A 23,138-nucleotide genomic window follows, 5' to 3' on the forward strand; every position below is an offset into this window, starting at 1 on the left:
ATTTCCACCCAATGTTTCCTTTGGCTTTAGCTTTACTAACAGCATAATTGCACCTTCCCTTTGACACAAACCCATGAGACAAGGCAGGAGAATCAGCAGCAGGCTCCGACAAAAATACCAGCACACCCCAAAATCAGTGGAAATTTCTTGAAAACAGAACTTCTGTCATTTCCAGACAGCTCAAACAGTAAGAGGTAACAAGGTGCTCTGGAGTATGTTTGGAAAAGGGGAGTCCCAAATTCACCACCCTTATCAAACATCTTGGCATTAATTGGATTTCTCTTCCTGCATGAATCGTGTTCTGAATAAAGCTTCCCCCTCAGGTTTGTAAGAGGAGGAAGAACACCTGTCCTCCTCCCTGCCACGGCCATGCTCAGGGTGTGGCACTCAGGGCTGGCACAAATCACCCAAACCCCAGTGCCAAGAACCAAACACTGCAAGGCAAAGGAAGACGTTCCACCTGCCAAAACCTCAAGGCCACAGGGCAGAATCTGCAGCAGAGATCACCTGTCCACTATCCCAGCCCTGCTTGCTCCCAGTTTCCAATCCCAGGCCACAGGAACTGGCTCTGTGCAGGTGTTTCCTAAGCTGAGCCCTGATCACAAATTTTTCTGTGTGCAAATGTAACTTAAATATGGGTTCATTTTCAAATCTTGGTCTCAAAACACGCTCACAAAAAACTCCCTGAAGACTGAATATGAAGTGATTTAGCAGCCCCAGACTGCATGGAAAAACCCTGGAGGATTTCTGTTGCATTTAAATCTGACACCAGAGCCACAGAAGAGAGGCATTTTATTCCTTGACACCTGGACTCATAATAAAAAAGCATTTATTGATGAAAATTGCTCAGAGGGCAGGGCAGCAGGGCTGCAGGAGGGCAGTCCCTGCCTTTTGCACCACAGACATCCATCACACTTACTTTGTAAAAGCGGGAAAGGATTTGAAATCAGGGGACTTGCGGTTTCTGCAAAAAAGAAAGAGATTTAAATATTGAGATTGGCAGAGACCTCGCTGCATTCTACACAGCTCTGCCTATCTGCTCCCTGCTCCTTAACCCTACTCCACACTTCCAGAGTTATCCAGGGCAGGGCAGGATGGGAGCTCCATTTAACACAAAATCCAACATGTCCAACATGTCCATTTTGTCTCCCTTGCTCAATTTCTCATGGCCAGGGTTCTGCATCTTTCCTGTCCAATTTAAAATGTCCAGAAATTTTAACACACACCCAATACTACAGCAATAGAAACAAGGGGGGAGGCCAGCAAAGAAAAGCCATAGGGCAAGAAACCCTTTACAAGGGCTTTCTTTGGTGCTCCAGATGCAAATTCCCAGTTTCACTATGCAGCTTCTTTAAACTAAAGCTGGGAGAGAAAACTAGGGTGGTTCGCTCTCCCTGGATGCCAAAGGAGAGAGTTCCTAAGCACTGCACTTACTTCAGGCTGAGAATGCACATTTTCTACTCAGCACACCTTGCAGGTTGCCTTTCTGTAAGGTGTGACTGAAAACTGGCTGCTGGCTGCCCCTTGGGCAACCAGGAGTTGTCTGCATCCAGCCCCAGTGCCCTGGAGCAGAAGCAGTGATCCCAGCACCTCAGACCATGTGTGGCTTCCTACAGTCCCCAGGTGAGGTCCTTTAGGGTCAGATCCCTGCAGAGGGGCAGAAATCATTAATTATTAAGGCCAAATATTCAGTCAGACTCAGAGCATCTCCAGAAGGGTCCCAGTCCAAGGCTGTGAGCTGGCACATCCCGGACTGAGGCTCTCAGGGCTCTCTGCCAGACTTGGCCTGGTTTCCTTGGAAGGAAAGCCTCCCTCAGGAACTGCATGGGTCAAGCACAGCGAGCCTTCCTGCTAAACATCCCCGTGCCGAGGACCTGAGCTGCTGAGAAGGGCTCCAGATGGCAGGGCCAGCCCGTAAGGAATGGAGATGAAGGCATGGATGACGCCGGGCAAAGACATGAGTGGACAGTGCTGTGGAAAGGGGATGCATGGGAGACACCAGCTCATAGGGAATGCTGCTGATCACTTCACACACTGTGATCAGCCAGCAGTGCTCCAGCTGCTCCTGCAGCTGCCCAGCTCTGTACCTGGGGCAAGATCTTCACTGAAACAGGTCCCTAACCTGGCCCTGCTGAGCAGCTGAGCAGGGCAGGCTCCTCCAGGCACCCTCCTCTCTGTGTGCTGGGTCCCTGCTCTGGGAAGGGCCCTGCTCCCTCAGGGAACACGTGTGCCCATGGCACTGCTCCAAGCACTGCAGGGCTCCTGCAGCAGCCCAGCTGCACTTCAGCTTTTGAGGGACAAACCCCAACTTCACTGTCCCCCCAGAAGAGAATCTGACCTGGAGCAGGCACAGAGCCCAGCAGTGGCACAGAGCACTCAAAGCAGCCCAAGGAATTCTCAGCACCACCTCGGGCTGCCCTCCAGCCAGAACTGCTGACACAGTGTCCTCGTTCTGCCTGCCTTCCTACTCACATGGAAAGCACTGTCAGTATGAAGCAGCAGTTCAGGTACTCAATACAACACTGGTTTATGTGAAGGAAGACTCTTAGGATTTTTCTGGTCTTCATATTTATAATTGGGTAATTTTTTTATCCATGCATTGTCAGGTCCCTGCTACAGCACAGTCATTTCCACTAAAGCTACCTATCCAGGCAAGAATCATAGAAATGCCAGAGTGTGACTGATTAATGATAAATCACCTTGCACTGGGCCTTTGTAATCTTTCCCTCCACAGATTCTCCAGGCAAAATGACAGTTCAGGTTTTTCTGCCCACCCTTTGCTCTCTCAGGGACTGTCCTGGCCATGCCCTGCCCAGCCCCAGCCCCATCTGTGCTTGCAGACTGCAATCCCCAGCCCTGTCCTGGCTGTGTGCTCAGTTCTGCTGAGTGCTCCTTGCCTCAGTGCTTTCATATGGATTGCCTCAGTTCTTCCCCGGTGTCCCAAGGCTCTGGAGCAATTGGCAGGATATCACCCACAGAGACTGGCTGCTGAGTGGTTATTTTAACCCAGATATATTTCTTCCTGTCTGCAAGCTGCCTGTTGAACATGAGAAGTCTGGAACAGCTTAAATGAATGTGGCACCAGAAATAAACAGTTCATTCCTAGAAACCTCAATTCCACATAAATGCCCAGTAGACACAGTGACTTATTTATTCAACCGAGCAAAGTGACACTTTCTCAACTGAACTCACCCTGTGTGACTCTCATTCTCCCGGTGGGAACTGCACTCAGTTGCTGACCCTCCTTCTGGACACAGCACTTCAGGCTGCTTTAAAAATGCAGCTCTGTCTATTTGTGCAATTGTGTCACCCCATCACCAGCACTCCCTGTGCTGTGCACAGAGTGGGAGAGCTCACAGAACAACTCCCCTTCCCCTTTTCCTCACTTTTCAAATTTGGCCATTGGCTCTCCCAGCTCCATGGAGACAGGCAGCAGTCACAAACCAACCACAGATGAGAAAGAGAATTACCAGATGAATGTTAATGGAAGCTGTATTTGCGCTGACAGAGCCTGAGAGGCAGCTGGGTGCACCTCAGGAGGCAGAGGCACGGGGGCTGGCTGTGCTAATGTCACACTGCAATCAGTAACCAAGAATTATTATGCCCCAAACATTAAAGCTGCACTCACCCACCAAAAATGCTATCCTAAAAGTGCTGTCTTTCCAGCTGAAACCCCCCACAGAAGGGCTGTGTGATGGCTGGACTACAGGGGAAGGGGATGTATGGCCACACCAGGGAAGAAAGCTTGTGCTTTCTGAAAATCCATGTTTAAAATCTAGTCCTGTGTCCATTAAATCCTGACAGCAGGAGATTCTCAAGCTTTTCCAAGAATTTTTACTCTATATCAAATGTAGGAAATCCAGTTTTTTTGTTCTCAATCTCATCTCAGCTTGGCACAAACTGATTCGAAAAAAAGAAGACATTTCCATTGACCCTCTCCCCAGTCTGGAATAACAGTGCTGGAAAGCAAAGCTTCCCTGTGTACATAGGAATGAAAAGTGTTGACATTTTAAAAACTCTAAATGCTAAAATTTGTTGCACTGGAAGTTCTTACAGTAGTAGTTCCCTAAAGCAGCAGATGTAATTGAGACATATTTATACAGCTTAAATCAACCTTGAAAGTTCAAAATATTTCCCAATTCCCTACATAATTTTAACTGTTCTCTTTCACACCCACAACACTGAGCAAATTCAGACTTCAACAAACACTGACAATTTCAATTAGATTTCCCCTTTGATAGCTGTATTTGAAGGTGTTGAAACTAAAGATCTTTTTTTCTCCTTTTTTGCTTTTATTTTACTTCTTGGATTCTCACAATTCCCTTAATCCCTCTCGGCCTTCATTTCACAAAGGAGTTATCCACAGTGCCCAAAACAAGGGCTCAAGTTGCATTAGGCTGTAAACACTTGAGTTAGAGATGGTTCTTGTCCCTGAGGAAGGTCACTGTCCCTGTCTGGAGTCAGAGGAAGGGAGACCCTGGGAGATCCCAAAGCCTGGGAGCCCTGTGGTGACAGAGGGCACCAGAGCAGGGCCCAGCCCCAGCCAAAGGCTCCTCCCCAACTACACATGGATGGAAAGGAAGGCAGTGACCTTCACTACAGCACAAAACACTCAGCTCAACTCCTTTCTAGGGATTTCCCTACCCATGCCCAGGCTGATCATCACTGCCTTTTACATTACACAAGCTGACCTTGAAATATTGTTTGGCCTCTTGAGAATTTAAAACCTCAGCGTGTGTCAAGAGTTGGCAGAATGGCCCCCACCAGGGAGGGTTCCCTTGAAAGCAGCTTTATGGCACCCTAAGGAATAACAGCTTCTGCTGTTCCTCCCAGTGAGCCAATTGCATGCTTCAGGATCAGGTCATGGCATTGCTTTCTGCACCTCCCTTAGCTCAGCAATGGATGAACAGAAGTTCTTGTGCTCTTGTGACTTGGGACCTCTCCTGCCTGTGCTCCCAAGGCAGCAGAAGGGAGCAACTGGAACATTTTAGAAGGATGCTATTTTTAAAGCACTGTGGAACTTCCAGGTTCCATCAAAAAGCAAAGTTTTTCACCAAAAAGCAAGTTCAAATGGCTGTGGAGACCCTTTTCCATGAGTACAAAGAGCACTCTCCAATCATAATGTGGATGACAGCTCGAGACCTTCACCCACGCCCTGTCTCCAGCCCACCCTGCTGGGAGACAAAGCTGGCACTCACATGAGGCCCAAAGCAGTGTTTGCCATGCAGCACAGAGCTCTGGTTTATGGGCAGCCAGATGCCAGGTCACACAGAGAAGGATGCCAGGTACCTGCACTCACTGTGACAAGGACTGGGGTTGTGTGCATAGGGAAGAGACATCTGAAATCCAGCATCTTTCATTCTAGTTCCATTCTTATTCCCACTCAGGACTCCCTCCCATTGCACCCCTGTGTATTTTAGGTGATTTTAGTTACTGACCTCCCTGTTCTGCTCATCCTGTCCCTTACTCTAGACACCAAGGGGTCTGTGCCACTGCAGTCAGGATGGTGACATGGGGAAAAAGCAGAATGTCCCCAGCTGGGTGGCCTAAAAATCTCCTGCTGCTCTCTGGTATCTCTGTATCCAAGCCTGTGACACAAAGCTCACACCCACAGAGAACAAGAGCCATCAGGCATTTAACAAGGCCAAGCCACACAGCTCTTGGCTGCTCAGCTGGGACCTACATTTACCTCCCAAACCTGGTGACTGTTCCTTACAACAGCAGTTTGGTGACAAGCAAACAGCAGATGGGAGTGGGAGGACAGAAGTGTCCATCCTTCTGTCATTGCCCACCACATTACCACCACCTGCTTCCCTGCCTGGGGGAAATCTGCTGGCTGGAGCACAAGAGAGGACAAGCCAATGGTGCCAGAATCACCCCAGAGTTCCCATCCCACATGTGACACTGAGCCAAATGGTGTTTGTCCCACCCACTGAGACACAGCCATGGAAAGAAGGAAAAGGAGGAGGCAAGGACATGTCAGCTCTTCCAAAAGGCAGCTGCAGAGAGCTCTGCTTGGCCAGCTGAGCACACAGAGCTCTCCAGGCCTCTCTGATCACCAGTGGCACGCATGGTGACTGGTGATGCTCACCCAGGCTGCTGTCAATGAGGCCACTGGGACTCCTGAGAACTGGAAGGAACAAGAGGAGAAATGGCTTGGTGCAAGGGCTGGAAAAGAGCACTGAATGGGACTTGTGGGAAGCAGCACAAAAACGGAGCCAAAGGGGAAAAACAGGGTTGGGGAAGAAAAGAGGATGCAGGATTGATAAAGGAAGGAAAAAGGGAAGAAGTTTATACATCCCCATGCACCAGCCTGGCTTTCAGGAGCATGTCAGCTGCTTAATGCAGAAAGCAACTGCTTTCACCAGAGCCCAACTCCCCTCAGACCAGTCCTGGGCAGCTCACTTGAGTTCCTCAGGTTTCCTGGCTCAGTCAATGGTCTAGGTGAGTACCTTGCAACTCCTCTGCAGCCTGCCAGCCCTCAACTGAGCCACTAAAATAAACTGACACTGCACACGGTGCAGAAAGAAACACTCCTTACAGGGAAACAAGAGAAACAAATCACATGAAACTTGCTACTCAGCTTGTAAGAATTTCTGGTTTTGTTTTGGTTTTTGCTGTGAACTTTCACTCATGTGCTTTAAATGTTGCAGTCCAGAAAGAAACAGATTGAGGAGGATGAGTGTGATGTGAGCTGGTACAAGGAGATGGCAGGAAGAGTCTGGGAGATGTGTCACAGCAACAGAGGGTCAGTATTTAATAGTTCAGAAAGAACTGAAGGCTTGGACTGTTCAGTACAGCCATTGTTTGTGTTTCTTGTCAGTGCTTCCTGGACAGGTCCATGCTACAGGTTCATCTGCCCTCCTGCAAAACTTGACAAGAGCAGCCAGCCAGCAGGTTTCCAGCGCAGCTCTCTTGCCTTCAGGAATGAGCTGTTTGATAGGAAGGAAGGTAATTTTGCTCTTCCTTTGTTGGCTGTACAAGGTTTGAGAGGAATAAAATAGGTACAATCTCAGGCTGCTACTTTCCAAGGGCTCCAGAGGAGTCAGGGTCCCAAGTGGTATATTGGCATTTACAGATGTGCACTTAAAGGCTTTGAAACCCTTCAAAACACTGACAGTACCCCCAGAAGACAAGACACGAGCTGCTGAGAGGCCAGGGCCGTGCCCAGAGCTGCAGCCAGGCTGGGAACTCTGGAACTCAGTGACTACACTGCCTTGAGTCATGTCTGACAGCCAGGCTGGGCTTACTGACCAGGGCCTGGGCAGCCCCAAGGATTCCTGACTGTCCAGCAGGAACAGGACTAATGGCCTGAAACAGAGACAAGCTCACCTGATGGGTTCTGCTTACACCTCTTTTCTTTAGGTTTTTCTGTCCCCGAATGACCAGCTGCAATTGTGGTGAATGATGGATTAGTACAGGATTTTTCCCCAAAACACAACACACAGTATTTTAGCAACAAATAACTTTTTTGCCCATTTCCCATCACCCACTCTGCTACCACACATGGGTTTTCCAACATCACATCCCTGCTTTTCAACATGGTTCCAGAAAACCCCTTACTTGCTTCTGAGGCAGATGTAACACCCAACAGACACAGTGTAACCTGCTCCAGGGGGATATCCCACCCCTTACCTGCCCATTCCAGCCAGGGACATTGCCAACACCACATATTCTGCTTCTCTTGGATGGGGAATGGAGGGAGGCCAGGCTTTTCTGCTGGCATGTTATTTATCTCTGCAGCAAGATGCCAAATTTCCATTTCATCTGGTCTGTCATTTTTGCTCGAATTAGGGAGCATGGAGAATGGTAGTGGCCCACTGGAAGGCTGGGCAGTACACAGGCAGGATAAAAACATTGCACAGAAAACTCTGTAGCTGGTGGACCTGAACAAAATTGTCTAGGCCACTGTTATGTTCAGTTACTACCACAAGGACTTAACACTGAAAGGAAACTGCACAAGTGGAGGGGATTTTCCTTCCTTCTAGCACATGTATTTTGGTCTCACATCTGATTTACTGTGACCTCCATGCAGTGACTGCACAAACAGCTGGACACTGGTTACAGTGACATTTAAATAAACTGTCATGCTCAGCATCACTGTAATCTGCAAACTGCTCTTCTACCCACAGTCCTCAAACTTCTGCTGCTTGCAAGTGTCTTTGCTCCACCAGGACCGCTTTGATCTCCATCCATCCTTTCTCAACATCTTGACTCCCCTCTGAAAAATCTATGCTCAAGTACCTGGTTCTTAGCAGCAGGAATCCCTCATGGCCTGTTTGACAGGGCTGGGGTGCCAGGAGCCTGGGGAGGAGGGAGAACAAGGCACTACCCCAGGAAGGCTGGCTGCCTGTGAGCTTAAACAAGGTACCCCATAATACATCAACATTCCCTGAGCACAGCTGGATCCTGCTTGGAGAGGAATATGGAAGCAGCAGGAAAGGGTGACCACACTTACCACTGGAGTTCTGGGAATTGCTGTTTGTTTCTTCAAAGTTGTTTTGCACTTTGCCTTCCACTCTTCTGCTGAAAGCATTTTCTGCTGGGTGGAGAACAAAGCAGGAATGGTGACTGGTCAACACTGGATGCAGAATCAGGCAGACAGGAGGCAAGGCATGCTCCTGTGCCACATAATCACAGACCCTGAATACAGCAGAAAGGTCAAATACTTCATTTTGGAGGCAAATGGGCCAGATTCAGTGAAGGGATAACAGCCGGGTATTTTTCTTGAATGCCTTCTGGCTGAGGTGGCCTGGATTGGCTCTTAGGGAGCCTATGAACACCAGTCCTGACTGAACCAGAAAGGTCATGTCTTCTTCCCCTGCAAAAAACCCCAACCCTTACCTTACTCGTCCTTAAGGCAACAAGCAGCCCTTAATTCCTGTGAGCACAGGTGACCAGTCTGAGACTGAGCTCGGGGCCTCAGCACCACACCAAAGTGTCACCTACAAAAGCACTGTGCTTCCCAGTACAAGAAAAGTACTCCCTTCTTAAACACTCTTCTGGAACTGTTGAAGCAGAGGCCTGAAGGGTTGTCTCAGGGCCTGCCCACCATGTCTGGAAAAGCTGTGGAAGATCCTCTGGCTCTGTGCTTCCCAACAGTGCCCTTGTTCCCTGAGCCCCCCAGGTCCTGCTCCTGGCAGGGCCCTCTCTGCCCACTCCAGCCACAGCACAGGGCAGATCCCAGTGACTGCACTGGGAGGCTCCTCCAGGGCATCCAGGTGCTTCCTGCCCCTGGCAGTGGCCACAGAGTCCTGAAGCATCCCTGCACAGCTCGAGGCCTCCCACCCTGCTCAAGCTGGTGTCCCTCAGCACCAGCTCAACAGTGCAAGGAGGTCCTGTCTCACTTCACTGGGTCTGCAATATCCAGGCAAATGGATTTACTGTGGTGGCTCAAAGGATAAACTAGAGATTAAAGAAAATAAACTGGCCAAAGCAATGTGTGTGGCCTGTTCTGGACAGACCTTTGCTCTGCACTCTCATTCTGGAGCCCACTGTCACCCATGGCTTCATGTGGACATGACCTGGCCTGGCTCTGCTGGGCCCAGCCTGCAGACTGGGCAGGGCTGGGGACACAAGTCTTTCATTCAGGAGTGATGGGGACTCCTGAAAAGTGGTGCCAGACCATGATTTTATTACTGCAGACCACTGGAGTGGTCACAACTACTGTCAGGACTTGGCAGATGCCCTGGGTCCCTGCAGCCTCCCAGAGCTGCAGCGTGGCTCACACACGTGGGCTTTGGGGCTACCAGAGACCTCAAATGAAGGAAGAGCCCAGCCCGTGGATTTTGGCTCAGTGGACCCTTCCAAGTCCTGAGCAGGCTTCTCAAACTCTCAATCAACTACACTCCTGACTCCTAAAATTCAGAAAAACAAGCAAACTTGGTAACCAAATCAACTGAAACAGAAATACATCAAACAGGGCTGAAAAGGAACTGGAAACATTATCTACCTAGGCCACTTGAGAGATAAATAATAGAAACAAGAGGCCTTAAATAACAGGAAAATCAGACCGTGACAACACGGTTTGGGTCAACCCATCCCTCCCAAGAGACCCATGTTCAAGTCCTGGCTTATGTCACAAGTGGAAGTGAGATGGAGGTGTCCAAAGACCTGTATAAAGAATTTGCATGGTGGTTGTGCCTTCATCCCTTAGCTTCCCCCCCCAAAACCTCCCCCAAGTCAGGCAGTAAGAAAAATCTGGTTTAATGCACCTGCTTGGTCTTACTGTGCCCTTCCCACACTGAGAGGGCAGCTCACTCTGTTCTCTCTCCTTGTATTAGAACCTTTTGAATGTGAAGTAAAATTCTCTGTATGGACCAAGTCCTTGGCAGCTGTGGGTATGTGTTATCCAACAAAACCCATCCTTGTTCAGCATCCATGGCCTCTCCCACCACAGCCACCTCTCATACTCAGCATCTGTTCATGCCAGACATTCTAGGAGTGTTTAACCATCAACTGATTGACCAGCCCTTCTTCTGCACCCAGATGGAATCTCTATCCATCAGTCCCACAGACTTAAGAGGGTGCTTCCCTGTGGACTGCACATGGCACACTATGTTTTACACCCTAATTATTAACAGTTATTTTTCAGCAGTCTTTGCTTTCTTTCTTCTAATTTTTTTTAGGCTTGATCTTTTCCAGGAGGAAACTGAGACAATGGGATGATCAATCCTAACTTGCATTTTCTAACTTCTCAGTAATAGTTCTGTAATACTGATTTTTCTGTTTATCTCTCGGAGATTCCTGTGGGGAATGGAGCACTGTGAAAACACCTGAAAACTCCATTTCACTTCCAAAGGCACAGGCCTAGCCCTGAGAACATCATCTTGAGGGAAACAAACACTAAATGCCAAACAGTGCTGAAAACCAAGCAAAAATCCCCATTCCTGACAAGCCATTACACCAATCCTTGTCAGGAAGCTCTTCTCAGTTTGTGACACCAGGATTTGAAACAGGGTATTTTGCACCTTGTGGTTACCATGATGTTTAACAAAAACAACTTGTCACTGGGAAGGGATTATAAAGGCTCAATCCCCTGAGCTGCTTCTGGGAGCAGCTTCTCTGGGACAGCCATGGATGGAGACTGAGGCCAGGAAGGGCGAAAAGCCTATCCAGGGCAGGACTGGACACTGAGCAGCTCAGCAAACGGAAAGGCAGTTGGTACCTGTGATGGCCTTGCTTCCTGGGGATCCGGAATTGGGAGCGCGGAACATCTGGGACTGGGAGGCGGGCGGGACGCCGGAGGGCGCGCGGTGCAGGAGGCTGGAGCAGCGGTTTATGGACGCCGGGGACTTTTTGCTGGACTGGCTCGCCTGTGTCTTCACTGCCACGAAGAGTGGAGATCGAGAGAACTCTGGATATGAACACTCAGAACTAGTGCCTGCACAGCCAGGGGGCTCCAAGAGCGGGGCCTGCTGGAGCTGGTGATCCACCGAGCCCCTGGCACAGAGCTGGGCTCCCCCGAGCCCAGGGGACACTGGTGAAGCTCCTTAGTTCCCTTCCACACCTCTAACTGCCACACAACCAACCCATCCCTGCTCCTGCAGGAATCACCCCATCCATCCAGGAGTACTGTGTGATTGCCACGGCCTGCCTGGGGGCATCAGCAGCTCTGGCCTCCATTTCTATGGATTGGGAACAGGTTTCTAAACTACTCAGATGTCTGAGAGAAGTTAACATCTTTTTTTTTTTTGAGCCTTGAATAAATCCTAGTGATCTCCAGCTACATTCCTTGTCTCTTTGACCAAATACAAAGAAAAGGGCGCTGTTGGGAATGGAATGGAATGGAATTAGGAGGCAGAGTGAGTAAAGGCTTTTGCTCCCATCTCCAGACTGGTGACATACGGAGAAATTCTGAATATTACTGGGATATGCTCTTTGAAGGCATCCGTATTTTGGTCTCTGCAGCACACAGTGAGGATCACCAGGAATTGTCAATGCCAAAAGTCATCTGAAACACCTTCAGGAGGACAGCCCTTTGTCTGGGCCACATGGATTAAATAAACCATTACAAAAATGGAGAAACTGTCTGAGAACCCCCTTCACTCCTAAGGAGCCTCTTCTATGGAAATCTGGATATGGGCCCTGAAGCCCCAGCCCCACTCCAATCACCTGTCATGAAAAATCACTAACAAAGAAGGTTTAACCAACCCAGAGTCCCAGCTCCCTACCAGTGATTTCTACAGTGATACTGTGGGATGCCTAAAGGTGGAGGGACAACAGCAGCACCTACACATCCTACACAGTGTGAGTGAGAAATACCCATCCACACTGAGCAGCTCTCAGGGGATGGCCATGGCAGCACCACAGCCTAACTCTGAAACAGGGGAGAAGTCCCATAGGCTGGGACAGGATGCTCATTTCCAAAATCCCAGGAGACTTTACAGACCTTGGCTGTGACTGGCTCTCACCTTCATCAGCAGCACTGGGGACTGGGAGTGTGTCATTCACAATTGCACATTCACAACATTCACACTGCAGTTTCCAGGGGTTTTGATTCACTTGCTCTGACACACAGCCCCAAGCTGACAATTCCTACATGTCAGTGTAGTTCTGCAGGAAATTATGCACTGGTTTTCTCATAGTTTAGTCAGGATACTTCTCTGCTTGGTTTCCAGCTAGATAAATAGGCAGGAGGCTTGTTTTGCTCTCTATGCTTCCTTTCAATCTCCATGGATAATCCTCCTCCAGCTGCTGCCAAACTGCCAGCAAAAATGTAGTCAGATATGAAATTTTCCAGCTTGTGGATTGTCTGCTTTCCATGAGGATCATTCCCACCAATGTCTGCTTTATTCCCCATCAATGCCATGAGAAACAGCCATCAGCAACTCTTCAGTGCCAGACACAGAGAGCATCACTGCACATCCTCTGCAGCCCAGATACTGCTCTGGGACCTGAAGACAGAAGTCTCAATGCTATGATGACCTCCAAAATTTCTTGTTCTTCCTCCCAAATGAAACAAACAGTATGTCTTCAAACTGAGACCCCACAGAGAAGACTACTCCAGCTGACACTAGGCAGAGAGAGTTTTGAGCAGCAATGCAAGACAGACAAAGGAACATCAGTTCTAGAAGTCTGGAGGAAGCTAACAGTTCACTGGAAAAAAAATGTTCAGTCTGTAGTTCATCAGATGCCAAATTCCTTCTGAAGGCTGAGCAACACAGGTAGAAAGCATCACACAGCTCCTCTGCTCTACTCTGGAAAAGTCACCTTCACTGTGAAACTCACAGCCTCAGGCTGATGAAAAGGCCAAGATGTTTCTAAAAATGAAAATCCTGAATTGCTGAATGGCCACAAAAAACCTCCTGCCTCAAAATCTGCAGCAAGACTGGAGACAGCACCATGGGCAGCTGACCTCATAACTGCCACTGTGGAGCTTTTCAAACCCTCTCAGAAGGCAGCAGAGACCCGTCCCAGTGGAAGCTGCAGTGATGTGGAGGGTGGTTCTCACTGCAGGGTCTGCAGTCAGTCAGCTCAGGGCTTTGTGCTGCAGCCCTGCAGCATGGCCCAGGCTGTGCTGAAGGACACACCTGATGCAGGAGATGCTGGGAACAGCAGGGGCTCCAGCCTGACAGCAGGAAAAGCTCGGTCACTGCTGTGCTTGGCTGCAGAGGAGCTCCCAGGGGGACTCTGAGGCTGAAGAGGCTGAGGTGCTCCTTGGGGAGCAATCAGGAATTTCCATGGGGATCAGGAAGTCAGTGCCAGCTCTCAGATCCTTCCTGACCCTCACACTGATGGTGCCTGCCCTGCCCAAGGTGGAGAACAGACTGGAGAACACTCAGAGGAGGAGACAAGAGGATAACCAAGGGCCAAGAACAGCAGAGCTTACAATGGAAACACAAGTCACTCCTGTGATTTAACCAGGGCCTGGAGAGCAGGCTAGGCCAGGTCTAGAAAGGACAGAAGCTCAGTAACTTAGTCCTCCTTCACACAAGGTTATAAATAAGACCCAGTGCTCAAAGCTACAGCTGGATAATTTTAGTCTTAATTTAGTGGAGGCAATAATTCATCAAAATAATTACCTTATGTGATTGCTGCATTTTCTGTCACTCAAAAGCAAGATTAGATGTCTCTCTAAAGCACATCTGTGTGCAATTCAATCCTGGCAATCCTACAGAATGTGTTTCTCCAGGCAGTTCAGAGATCACAGTGGTCCCTCCTGACTTTCCTGGATTTGGGAAGACCCTAAAGTACTGTGATTGAAAAGCTGTGGCAACAAGGAGAAAATCTGGCACACAAATCCACACACTACCACAATGCACCACCACAACAGGGACCACATTGTCCCAGCAACATTACTCTTTCCAGGTAAAAATTCTGGTTAATAATTTGTGTATGGTATTTCTTTAGAAAGATATAGTCAGGATGGGTAGGGAACCATTTTGGAGATTCAGATGGAATTATACAGCCACCTATGGAGAAAAAACTGTCTTCACTGAACGTGTTGGAAAATGATTCCTTAACAATGGCCTGGAATTCCATACTCTGAGCAGACACCTTGGCTGTGGCAAAGAGGTCTTTCCACAGGAAAACCCCTCTGCTCAAACCTATCAAATTTTTAATGTGTATCTTTATACACACAAACAGGTGGAGCCTGTTGTTAAAACACTATGGGATCAGACTGGGAAAAGCACCTGAACTCACAGATTTCTCTCACTGAACTGGTGGAAACAAAGATACACCATCCAGCTGGAATCTGGAGCTGTTTTCTTCCTGGCTAGGCAGGGTCTGTGTGTGGAAACCAGCTGTACTACCAAAATGGCTGCTGCCTCAATGAAACACTGCATTTAAGCACTTTGGATGAATAAATTGTATCCAGTGTGCATCCAATACAGGAAGGAATTGAGCAGCAAGCCTTGATGAACCTGAGCATCTCAGGTGTCAGGGTGGGTCTGTCTGTCCCCTGGAGAGCCAAAAATGATCCCAGGGATGGAAAGGCCCATCCCAAGACCCTGAGAGAAGGGAGCAAGGCCCAGAGGTGACAGCCAGCTTCCATCATAAGGGTCATAGGGAAGTTCATGGCAATGAGAGAGGTGTGTGGCCAGGCTGGCAAGTCAATCCACAGGTCAGCAGCAGGATCAGCTCTGGTGAGGTTAACCAGGACCAGTGATCCTCAGCGAGGTCCAGGGTGTCCAGACAGGGTTGACTGACATCAAGGTGAGAATTCAGTTGTGGGTTGGGGTACAAACCCTTGGGACCCACAGCCAGGCATGTGCACATGCACAACTGAACTGAGACCAGCATCCTACAGAGCACCTCAGGCAGGTGTGTGGCTCAGAGCAGGGCTGGAGCAGGAGTGTGGCTGTGGGCACAGCCCCATGTGGGGCTGCTCAGGGCCTTTCAGAGCTCCGGGTACTCTGAGGGCCCTGACATGACTTTAGATTTCAATCCTGGAAGCAGAGCCATGGAGGGCTGTGCTGGTTTTAGGGCTCTCTCCCCACATTTCCATGACCCAGGAGTCTGAGGCTCTATCTGCAGGTACCAGGCAGAGGTGAATGAACACCCTTGAGCCTGACTCACCAAGCTCAATCCCACTCCTGGTGCATTCATAACCAGTTCACATCCCAGGTGCCCCAGGTCTTCTCTGCACTGTAAACTCATCACAGAGTCACAGAATGCCAGATTGCTTTGGGTTGGAATGAACCTAAAAGATCATCTTGTCAACCCCCCTGCTGTGGGCAGGGACCCGGGCGGCTCCCAGCCCTGTCCAGCCTGGCCTTGGGCACTGCCAGGGATCCAGGGGCAGCCCCAGCTGCTCTGGGCACCCTGTGCCAGGGCCTGCCCACCCAATTCCTAACTGGATACTCAGAATTTCTTCCCAAAATCCCATCTAACCCTATCGTCTAACAGTGTGAAGCCAATCCCTCTGTTCTGTCACTTCATGCCCTGAACATTCTCTCTCCATCCTAAACAATGCCAACAGCCCAGCCCCAGCAAACGTGGTTCAATCAGCTCCATCTTACAGAGCAGCCAGAGCCTGAAGGAGGGCAGGAACATCTCAGAACCCTCCCCCATGAATCTTCACTCAGAAATGTTTCTAAAACTGGGACAATGAATGTGCCTACTATCCACTTTTATTTTTAGGAAACGGCCTCTGACAGCCTTCTTCGAAAGAGTGAATATGTTGACAGAAACAGCATAACAATATTATTTTTAAGAGTCATAGCCCAGTTCTAATCTTATGAAAAAGCCCCTACTCCTCATTCAGGAAAAGGAACTTTGGAAGGAGACATTTGGCATTAACAATTCCAGGGAAGCTCACAGGAGAGCTCTTTTCCAGACAGCAGCTATCCAGCAGCTCAGACCAGAAATTATCCTGCAAGATGCTATTGAAGCTGCAGGATATAATTCCTTGTTTTACCCATTTTCAATGACTTTTCATTCATTATGACAGAAAGCCAGAAACACAGGCTCTGGAAGGGAAGCTTGCACTCCAGAAGAGACCCAGACAGCTGAACTGGTGATGCTGAAGGGCTTTCCTCACCCATTTCCACTATGACTGAATTTTCAGCATTTGCCTTATAACCAGAAGAATGAGACCAGGGTAAAGACACAGTCTCAGCTTTACTTCTTCTGACTGCAAGGACCAAAGAAAAGCCAGCTATGCTTTTCAAACAGCTGCCTCACAGGACCTTGGATTTTGGGAAGAACAGAGTCTGAGCAGCAGAAAGGTGTGAAGATGGACTGGCCAGCCTGCCTTGGGAGATCATCATGCCCTCTCCCATATCCTCATCAGGGTTAGTGGCTTGTCATTGAAAATCATAAATCTTAGGTCATGGGAACTAGGAGAGGAAAAAAGAGGTTTAAAAAAAAAAGGGAAAAAGAAAAGTTTATGGGGAGGGGGTTAAACCTTAGGAAAATATTATCTTGATCTGATCTTGAGTGTCCTCACAGTTAAAGATACTTGAAAGGACTGGAAACCCATCTGCCCAGCTCAGGGCCTTCTGATCCAACCTGCAGCAGGGGCAGCTTCTTTTCTTTTGCTGCAGAAATGATAGTGCAAGAATGGCTTCAGCACTCAGAACATGCCTCCTACTGCAGAACTGGGGCAGGGCCTGGGAGGGGGGGCACTGGAACTGTAGGGCCCACTGCAGGCACACTCCTCCCAGAGAAACACAGCTGGGGTTTCTTTTCTGCTCGAGAGCCTGGACCAGAACCAGCAGCTCAGCTATTGCTACAGTTGGTTGGGAAGGTGGAAGACATCAGTGGCAATAAATCACCTTGAAATGGGAAGCACTGGGAAGGTAAAAATTAGCTAGAGCTGAGCAAAGCTCAGTGCTCACTGCACACTGCTTCTGAGCTCTCTGCAGGGGGAGCAGGGACCCCAGAGCCCTGCTGTCCAAGGGCCCCTCTGTGGCAGGAGATGGACCCGCTGCTGGTCACCAATGTTTTCAGCCCTCAGGCTGAAAACACCTCGGTGAAGAGGTGGAGCTTCCATGGGCAGGCAACCCAAGCACTGGGGCAGGTCCTTCAGCAGATGGCAGATAACAAGATTAGCTTTGTGATGCTGATGTAGGACACGTCTTTTATGCCCTGCACCTTCTACCATGGTCCATATCCAAGCTGCAGAGAACCTGCATGGCACCTGTCAAGAGCCACCAAACCTTAAAAGTGACACTCTGGTGGACCATGTTCCCATAAACCCAAGGGTGCCTCACTGCAATCCCTTAAAAATGCGATTCCCGGGGATTTTGGGGTGGACGCGCCCCCTGGCGGCTGCAGCTGCAGGCTGATGAGCTCGGCTCGTCCCTCATCCCATCCCTCATCCTCCTCTCCATCACCCCAAACCCTGGAGCAGCACACCCCGGGCACCCAGCAAAGCTCAGGGCAGAGCTGGGAAGGGAGCAGGAAGTTCAGCTGTAAAGAACTTCTCTGCAGACTTTGAAAGTATTCAAATCCAGCAGATAGCAAAGATTTCTCTCAATGTGTTTAGTAAAATTTTGCACTGAATTCCACTGAACTGTTTGTTAAAGTCTCCTCCCCTCTGTGTGGGGAGTGCAGACCACAGTGCTGTGCAGTTTGTTGACAACTGCCTTGTCCTGAGCTCCCTGAAATAAATCATTTATTGAGTGTGATTCAGTAGCAAGCTGCTGAGATCACTTAAATTATTTTGAAACCAGTTTTAACTCACTGCCTGAAACAATTCCCCAGAAGCTCATAGAAAGATGCTTCTTCTCTAACATGTATGTTCAGTTGTTATTTAGGGGAGTATAAAAATGTTGTGCATCTCCTCAGTTAAACAAGAGCCTAAACCATCAACCCCACAAGGAATATGTGTAGAATTCCATGGGCTGAGGTAGGAGCTCAGAGACATTCCAGACCTAACAGTGAACTGTGAGAAGGGATCCCAGCTCAGCTCAGCAGTGCTCAGCACATGATCTGTGTCCTGCTCACTGTAATCCCACAGCTCCAGGGGAAGGATCCCCAAGAGGGAAGTCTGTCCTGGCAGCCTGGTACTCCCCAGAGCCGTGGAGGTGCCAGCCTGCAGAGGGCCAGCCCTGCAGCAATACTCACTGATGGGGGCGTGCAGAGCCACATGCTCTTGGTAGGGAGTGTAGTACTTGTACTGCTTGCCACAGAACTCACAGGTGTAATTGCCAGTTTCTGTGAAATGAACAAGGACAAAGGTCAGGCAGGAGGCCAGCCCTCTTACACAACCCTCAGTTCCTTTTTACAGAGAAGCTGGTCAGGTCACACAAACATTCCTCATGCATGTGGAATTTGCCTGTCCTGTAATCCACACATCCTTTTCCCATGAAAGGAAACAGTTCAAAGCAGAGGGATGGACCATGCATAAGAAGTCCAGCAGAACTGAACAAACTTCAGAAGATTACGCCAAAATTACAGCAAGTGTGCAAAACAAGGGAGAGAATCCAGTTCTAAAGTCTGTATTACAGGTGACACAGATCTGTCCTCTGGTTACAGAAGGCCTGGGATGGACAACAGGAATAGTCAGACCAGGAAACAAACAGTCAGGTTCAAGTATTAGAGAACTTTTATTTGGGATTGTGGAGTTCTCTTGCAGGAGAAGGGGCTTGGAGTAACTCTGCTCATTCCTGCTTTGGGGATAATGGAAATAATGGAGTGTAACCACACACTGGCACCTCCTCCTCTTGCCAGTGCTGGGAGTACAGAACTGCCAACAAGCTGCAAGATGAAGGAAAATCCATGGATAATCAAATTATTCCAAAATGGAAAATTCAGGGAAATGCTTTGGCAAAATCTGGTGTTCTCTCTGTTTCCTTCCGCTCTGTTTGAGGACCCACCACAAAGGCAGTGTGAATGAATCACCTGCCAGCTCTCAGTGCACCTTCAAGCCCTCTCTCATCCCTGCCAGTTTGCTTTTCCCTGAACTCCTCTCCCCTTCTCTTTGCAGAGCTCTTGAGCAGAACACATCACAAAGCTGCAGTTCTTAGGGCCACGGCTGTTGGTGTTTGATGCTCCTTTGAGCCTGAACATACCTGTGAGTACCCAAATCCCAGCCCTGCTGTGTAACAGTGCTTCCTGCTTTCTCTAGAGGTACTGCAACCAAAGGCAGTGAACCCCTGAGCTTTCCTTTTTATTTGAAACAAAAATAACTCTTACTTGGCCCAATCTTCTGGAAGGGTTCAGGCTCCTCCTCCTTCACCTCATCAGCGGCGATGACGGCCTGGTCATAGGGGTCTGCAAGAGAACAGAACCAGAGGACAGCTGACAACACCTCAGCTTTGCCTTCTACAGCTGCATGGGCATTGAATGCTCCTGCACCTGTAATCACATTTCCATCTGTAACAGGATTGGAAAACAGGAATGATAAACCAGTGACCCCTCTGTCTGACTTGTCCCTCCTCCTCTTCCTCAGCTGCCCCAGGATTACCCCTGCTCCCAGCCCACTAACAGGCCTTGTGGGAATTAATGTTTAAAAAATGCAGAGAAAAACTGAATGAACACATTGCAAAGTCTGATCCATATTTCCTGATTTTCTTCCAGGGAATCTCCCCTCTAATGCTGCTGAACTGGCTGACAGTGGGCACGGCAATGCAGTCTGCAGGCACATCACCTATCAAATACCAGCCTGGGATTTCTATCAGCTAACAGCACAGCTAGCAACAAATCACAACCCAACCACTTTAGAGAAGAATTTGGTGCATGCCTTGAACAATTTACAAGATCACTACAGAGAGGAAACACCTGCTTCTTTGATTGTCTGAAGCCTGACCAAGCGTATGTGCAACAAAAGCCTGGTATCTGCTAGGGCTGGGCATCAACCTACTGGCTGTAGACACTGGGGAGGGAGAGAGGATGCTCCCTGTCCCACTGCAATCCCTGACAAAACTCTTTTGACTCTTACAAGTTCAGAATCGACCTGCTGTGTCTGAACTACTGAATGCTCGAAAAGGTTTGTGAAATAAAGCACACAAAGGAGCTCGGCTTACCTGCCCGGTTTTCTGGGGCCCCTTCCACACTAAAAACTAACACAGAATAGAAGAAGGAGGGGAAGAAACAGAACAGAAATTAAATCCTCTCAAATGGTCTTGTTTTCCTCCTGCATTTCACATACTGCTGCAGCACATTTCAGCCCCACTGAACAAACCAGGCTTTGTGCCCCAGTTCCTCCTCTTCCCAGCAGCATCCTCACAGGACCTGGTTGAGCATGCCCAGCCCTAATACACACAGATGCTCAAGGCCTTTGTTCTGACCCTGACATGGCTCCAGGTGGAGTTCAGGTGCACAGGTGCCTCACCCCTGCATGTGCTGGAACACAGCAGCCCCAGGGAGGAGCTGGGACACTCCTTGCACACACATGGAGCCTTTTCCAAGCCTTCTTGTGGCCCTCGGCAGAGCTCCCTGAGACATTTCTCACTGAGGCAGCCACATTCCCCTCACAGTGACTGTCAGTGCCACTAATTTTCTTCTGGCTCCCCACAGGAGGAAGGGAGCTGGCAGTGGTGCCCTACAGGAGAACACTGGCTGTCCTTAGAGCACGTTCAGATGCCCACACATTCCAGGTAAACACAACCATTTTTTTTGGACAACCATGTGAAAAAACACTTGCTTTTCTGAGACAGCCCAGCCATTCAAAACCTGCTGCTCTCCAAGCAGCCTCTTTCTAGAACTCTCCTTGGCTAAGTGAGGAGCAGTACTGTCAGGCTTGCAGCACACACAGGGAAGGTCTGGAGTATTTGTGGCCTCCCAGGTGAGGAGCTTTAGATATTCAGTAAGCAGGGGGTAAGCCAGCATGTTGATATTTCATTTTCCCCAAGGCAGAATAAAGAAACACTGCTTCTGTCCAAGTGTCACCAGCATAGGCCACATATACAGTCACCCTTTAAGGGCCACCAACAACTTCATCACAGTCATCAAGAAAAATGAAAGTTCCCAACTCTGAAATCTGAAGTACTTCACAGAGAAGTATGTTGGGAACAAACCTGTAAATTCAGAAACCAAAAAGCAACCAACTTCTTCCCAGCAAATAATCAGGCTGACCATTTACCTTGAGGTACTCAGTCCCAGGATCTCCACCCTAACCATGAACCTCACTGCAGACACACTGCAAGGTCCCCTGGTCCCAGCACAGGTGTTGTTTTTATGCACACAGAGAGAATCAGGCACAGCAAACTTCTTCCTGCAGTGCCTGTAGACTGTGCCTCCATGGCACAGACAGGTGACCCATGCAGTGCCACGTCCTGCACAGCACAGGCCACACGCTCCTGCAGAGCCACATTTTGCTCCCCCAAAGACTTCTCAGCCTAGTTCAGGTGTCTGAGTGTCAAAACATTACTCACCATCCACGGCATGTAGGTCTCTGTGCTCTTGGAAGCAGCTATAGTATTTATATTTTTTCCCACAGATGTCACACGTGTACCTAAAATTGTCTGTAGGAAGAAGAAAACAATCAATTTAGAAACTCTGAGGTGAAAAGCAAGCACTCCAACTACACTGGTCAATCAGACACCCCCATGCACTGACACATCCCACATGCTCTGTCAGGTCTCTAAGGCACACAAACAACCACTGCAACACTGTTCCCCCTGCCCCACACTCTATGGCTTGGGGCATATTCTGATTTATTTCCTCTTCAGAGAGCTCTGCTCTCCAGGGCAGACCCCCACAGCAATGAGGATGCAGGGCAGCAGGCCCTGCTGGCATCTCGTTTGGAAGTTCAGGGCTCAGCAAGTTCAGGGACAAGCAGCTGTTGGTCAGGATTGGGACAAAGGGGCAGAACTAAGCACAGAGCTGATATAAGTTGATAGAAACCAAAGCCTTAATACACCAACTTTAACATAGGCTGGATGTGAGCACACTCCTGCTTCTCACTGCTACTCTTTACTGATTCCCATCTGCACCCAGGATCTGTCAGAACCAACAAACCCAGGAGACCAACAGCCCAAGGCATCCAGGACAGTAAGGTGCTCAGTGAAGGGAGGGCTGATGAAGCTTGGTTTCATATCCATCACTTCATCCCAGCATCAACCAACCCTTCACCACAGCTGTGTGGGGCAGACAGATGTAAAATATCTCCAAGTGTTTACTAATCTGGTTTGTTCTGAATGGGGATCAGTGTCTTTAGCTCAGCTATCACTTTAGCTCAGCTATCACATCAGTGCATGAGGAAGATTTCCTGGTCAGCTTGGTGGGGTGCTTCCCCCTCTGCTGCCTGACACACCCTGGGGTGCATTTCCTGAGCAGTCACCCCACCTGTCAGACAACCCCAGGCCAATGGCTTGGTGCTGTGAGCCCACAGCAAAGTGGCAAACATAATAAAGTCCAGGGCAAACACAGTGGAACACATCGGTTTGTACAGCCACAAAGGATCTTGAAACCAGTGTGTTTCCTTCCCAGCAGGAGCAAGGAGTGCAGGCAGCAGCTCCCAGGGCTCCACAGAGGACCTACCATTCAGGGAGCTCCCCTGCAGCAGTGTAGCTGTATCCATGTATCCCTACTATCAGCAAAGTTAAAGCTTTGTTTTTACCTCTTCCACGCTGTGTTCAAACACACCAGACTGTGTACATTAAGTAAGCTTTCATTTTACTTCTCCATCACTTTGCTTTTAAAATTACTCCCTATTTTAAGCTATGATATATTGGTACAGTGTTATCACTCACTTGGGTTCACTGCTCAGTCCAGCAGCACGTAGAGTCAGCACTAAATAAAGG

General features: G+C 49.0%; 1 protein-coding gene across 9 annotated transcripts in view; it reads right to left on the bottom strand.

Moving 5' to 3' along the window:
* The window catches only part of ZNF618 (zinc finger protein 618), a 146,874-nt gene that overhangs the window by 18,862 nt on the left and 104,874 nt on the right, over positions 1-23,138 (bottom strand). For 3 of the 9 annotated variants that reach the window (XM_041474794.1, XM_041474792.1, XM_041474787.1), the window contains 7 exons: positions 21,768-21,857; positions 19,588-19,665; positions 18,517-18,606; positions 11,168-11,356; positions 8,459-8,542; positions 7,333-7,389; positions 920-964 (listed from right to left, as the gene is read on the bottom strand). In XM_041474794.1, coding sequence (XP_041330728.1) covers positions 920-964; positions 7,333-7,389; positions 8,459-8,542; positions 11,168-11,356; positions 18,517-18,606; positions 19,588-19,665; positions 21,768-21,857 — 633 coding nt within the window. The remainder of the gene's footprint in view (positions 1-919; positions 965-7,332; positions 7,390-8,458; positions 8,543-11,167; positions 11,357-18,516; positions 18,607-19,587; positions 19,666-21,767; positions 21,858-23,138) is intronic. The other 6 variants (XM_041474795.1, XM_041474793.1, XM_041474791.1 and 3 more) reach the window with 3 other exon arrangements.

This window comes from Pyrgilauda ruficollis, unplaced genomic scaffold, assembly GCF_017590135.1.
Source record: "Pyrgilauda ruficollis isolate IOZ18807 unplaced genomic scaffold, ASM1759013v1 scaffold34, whole genome shotgun sequence".
NCBI classification, from domain to species: Eukaryota; Metazoa; Chordata; class Aves; order Passeriformes; family Passeridae; genus Pyrgilauda; species Pyrgilauda ruficollis.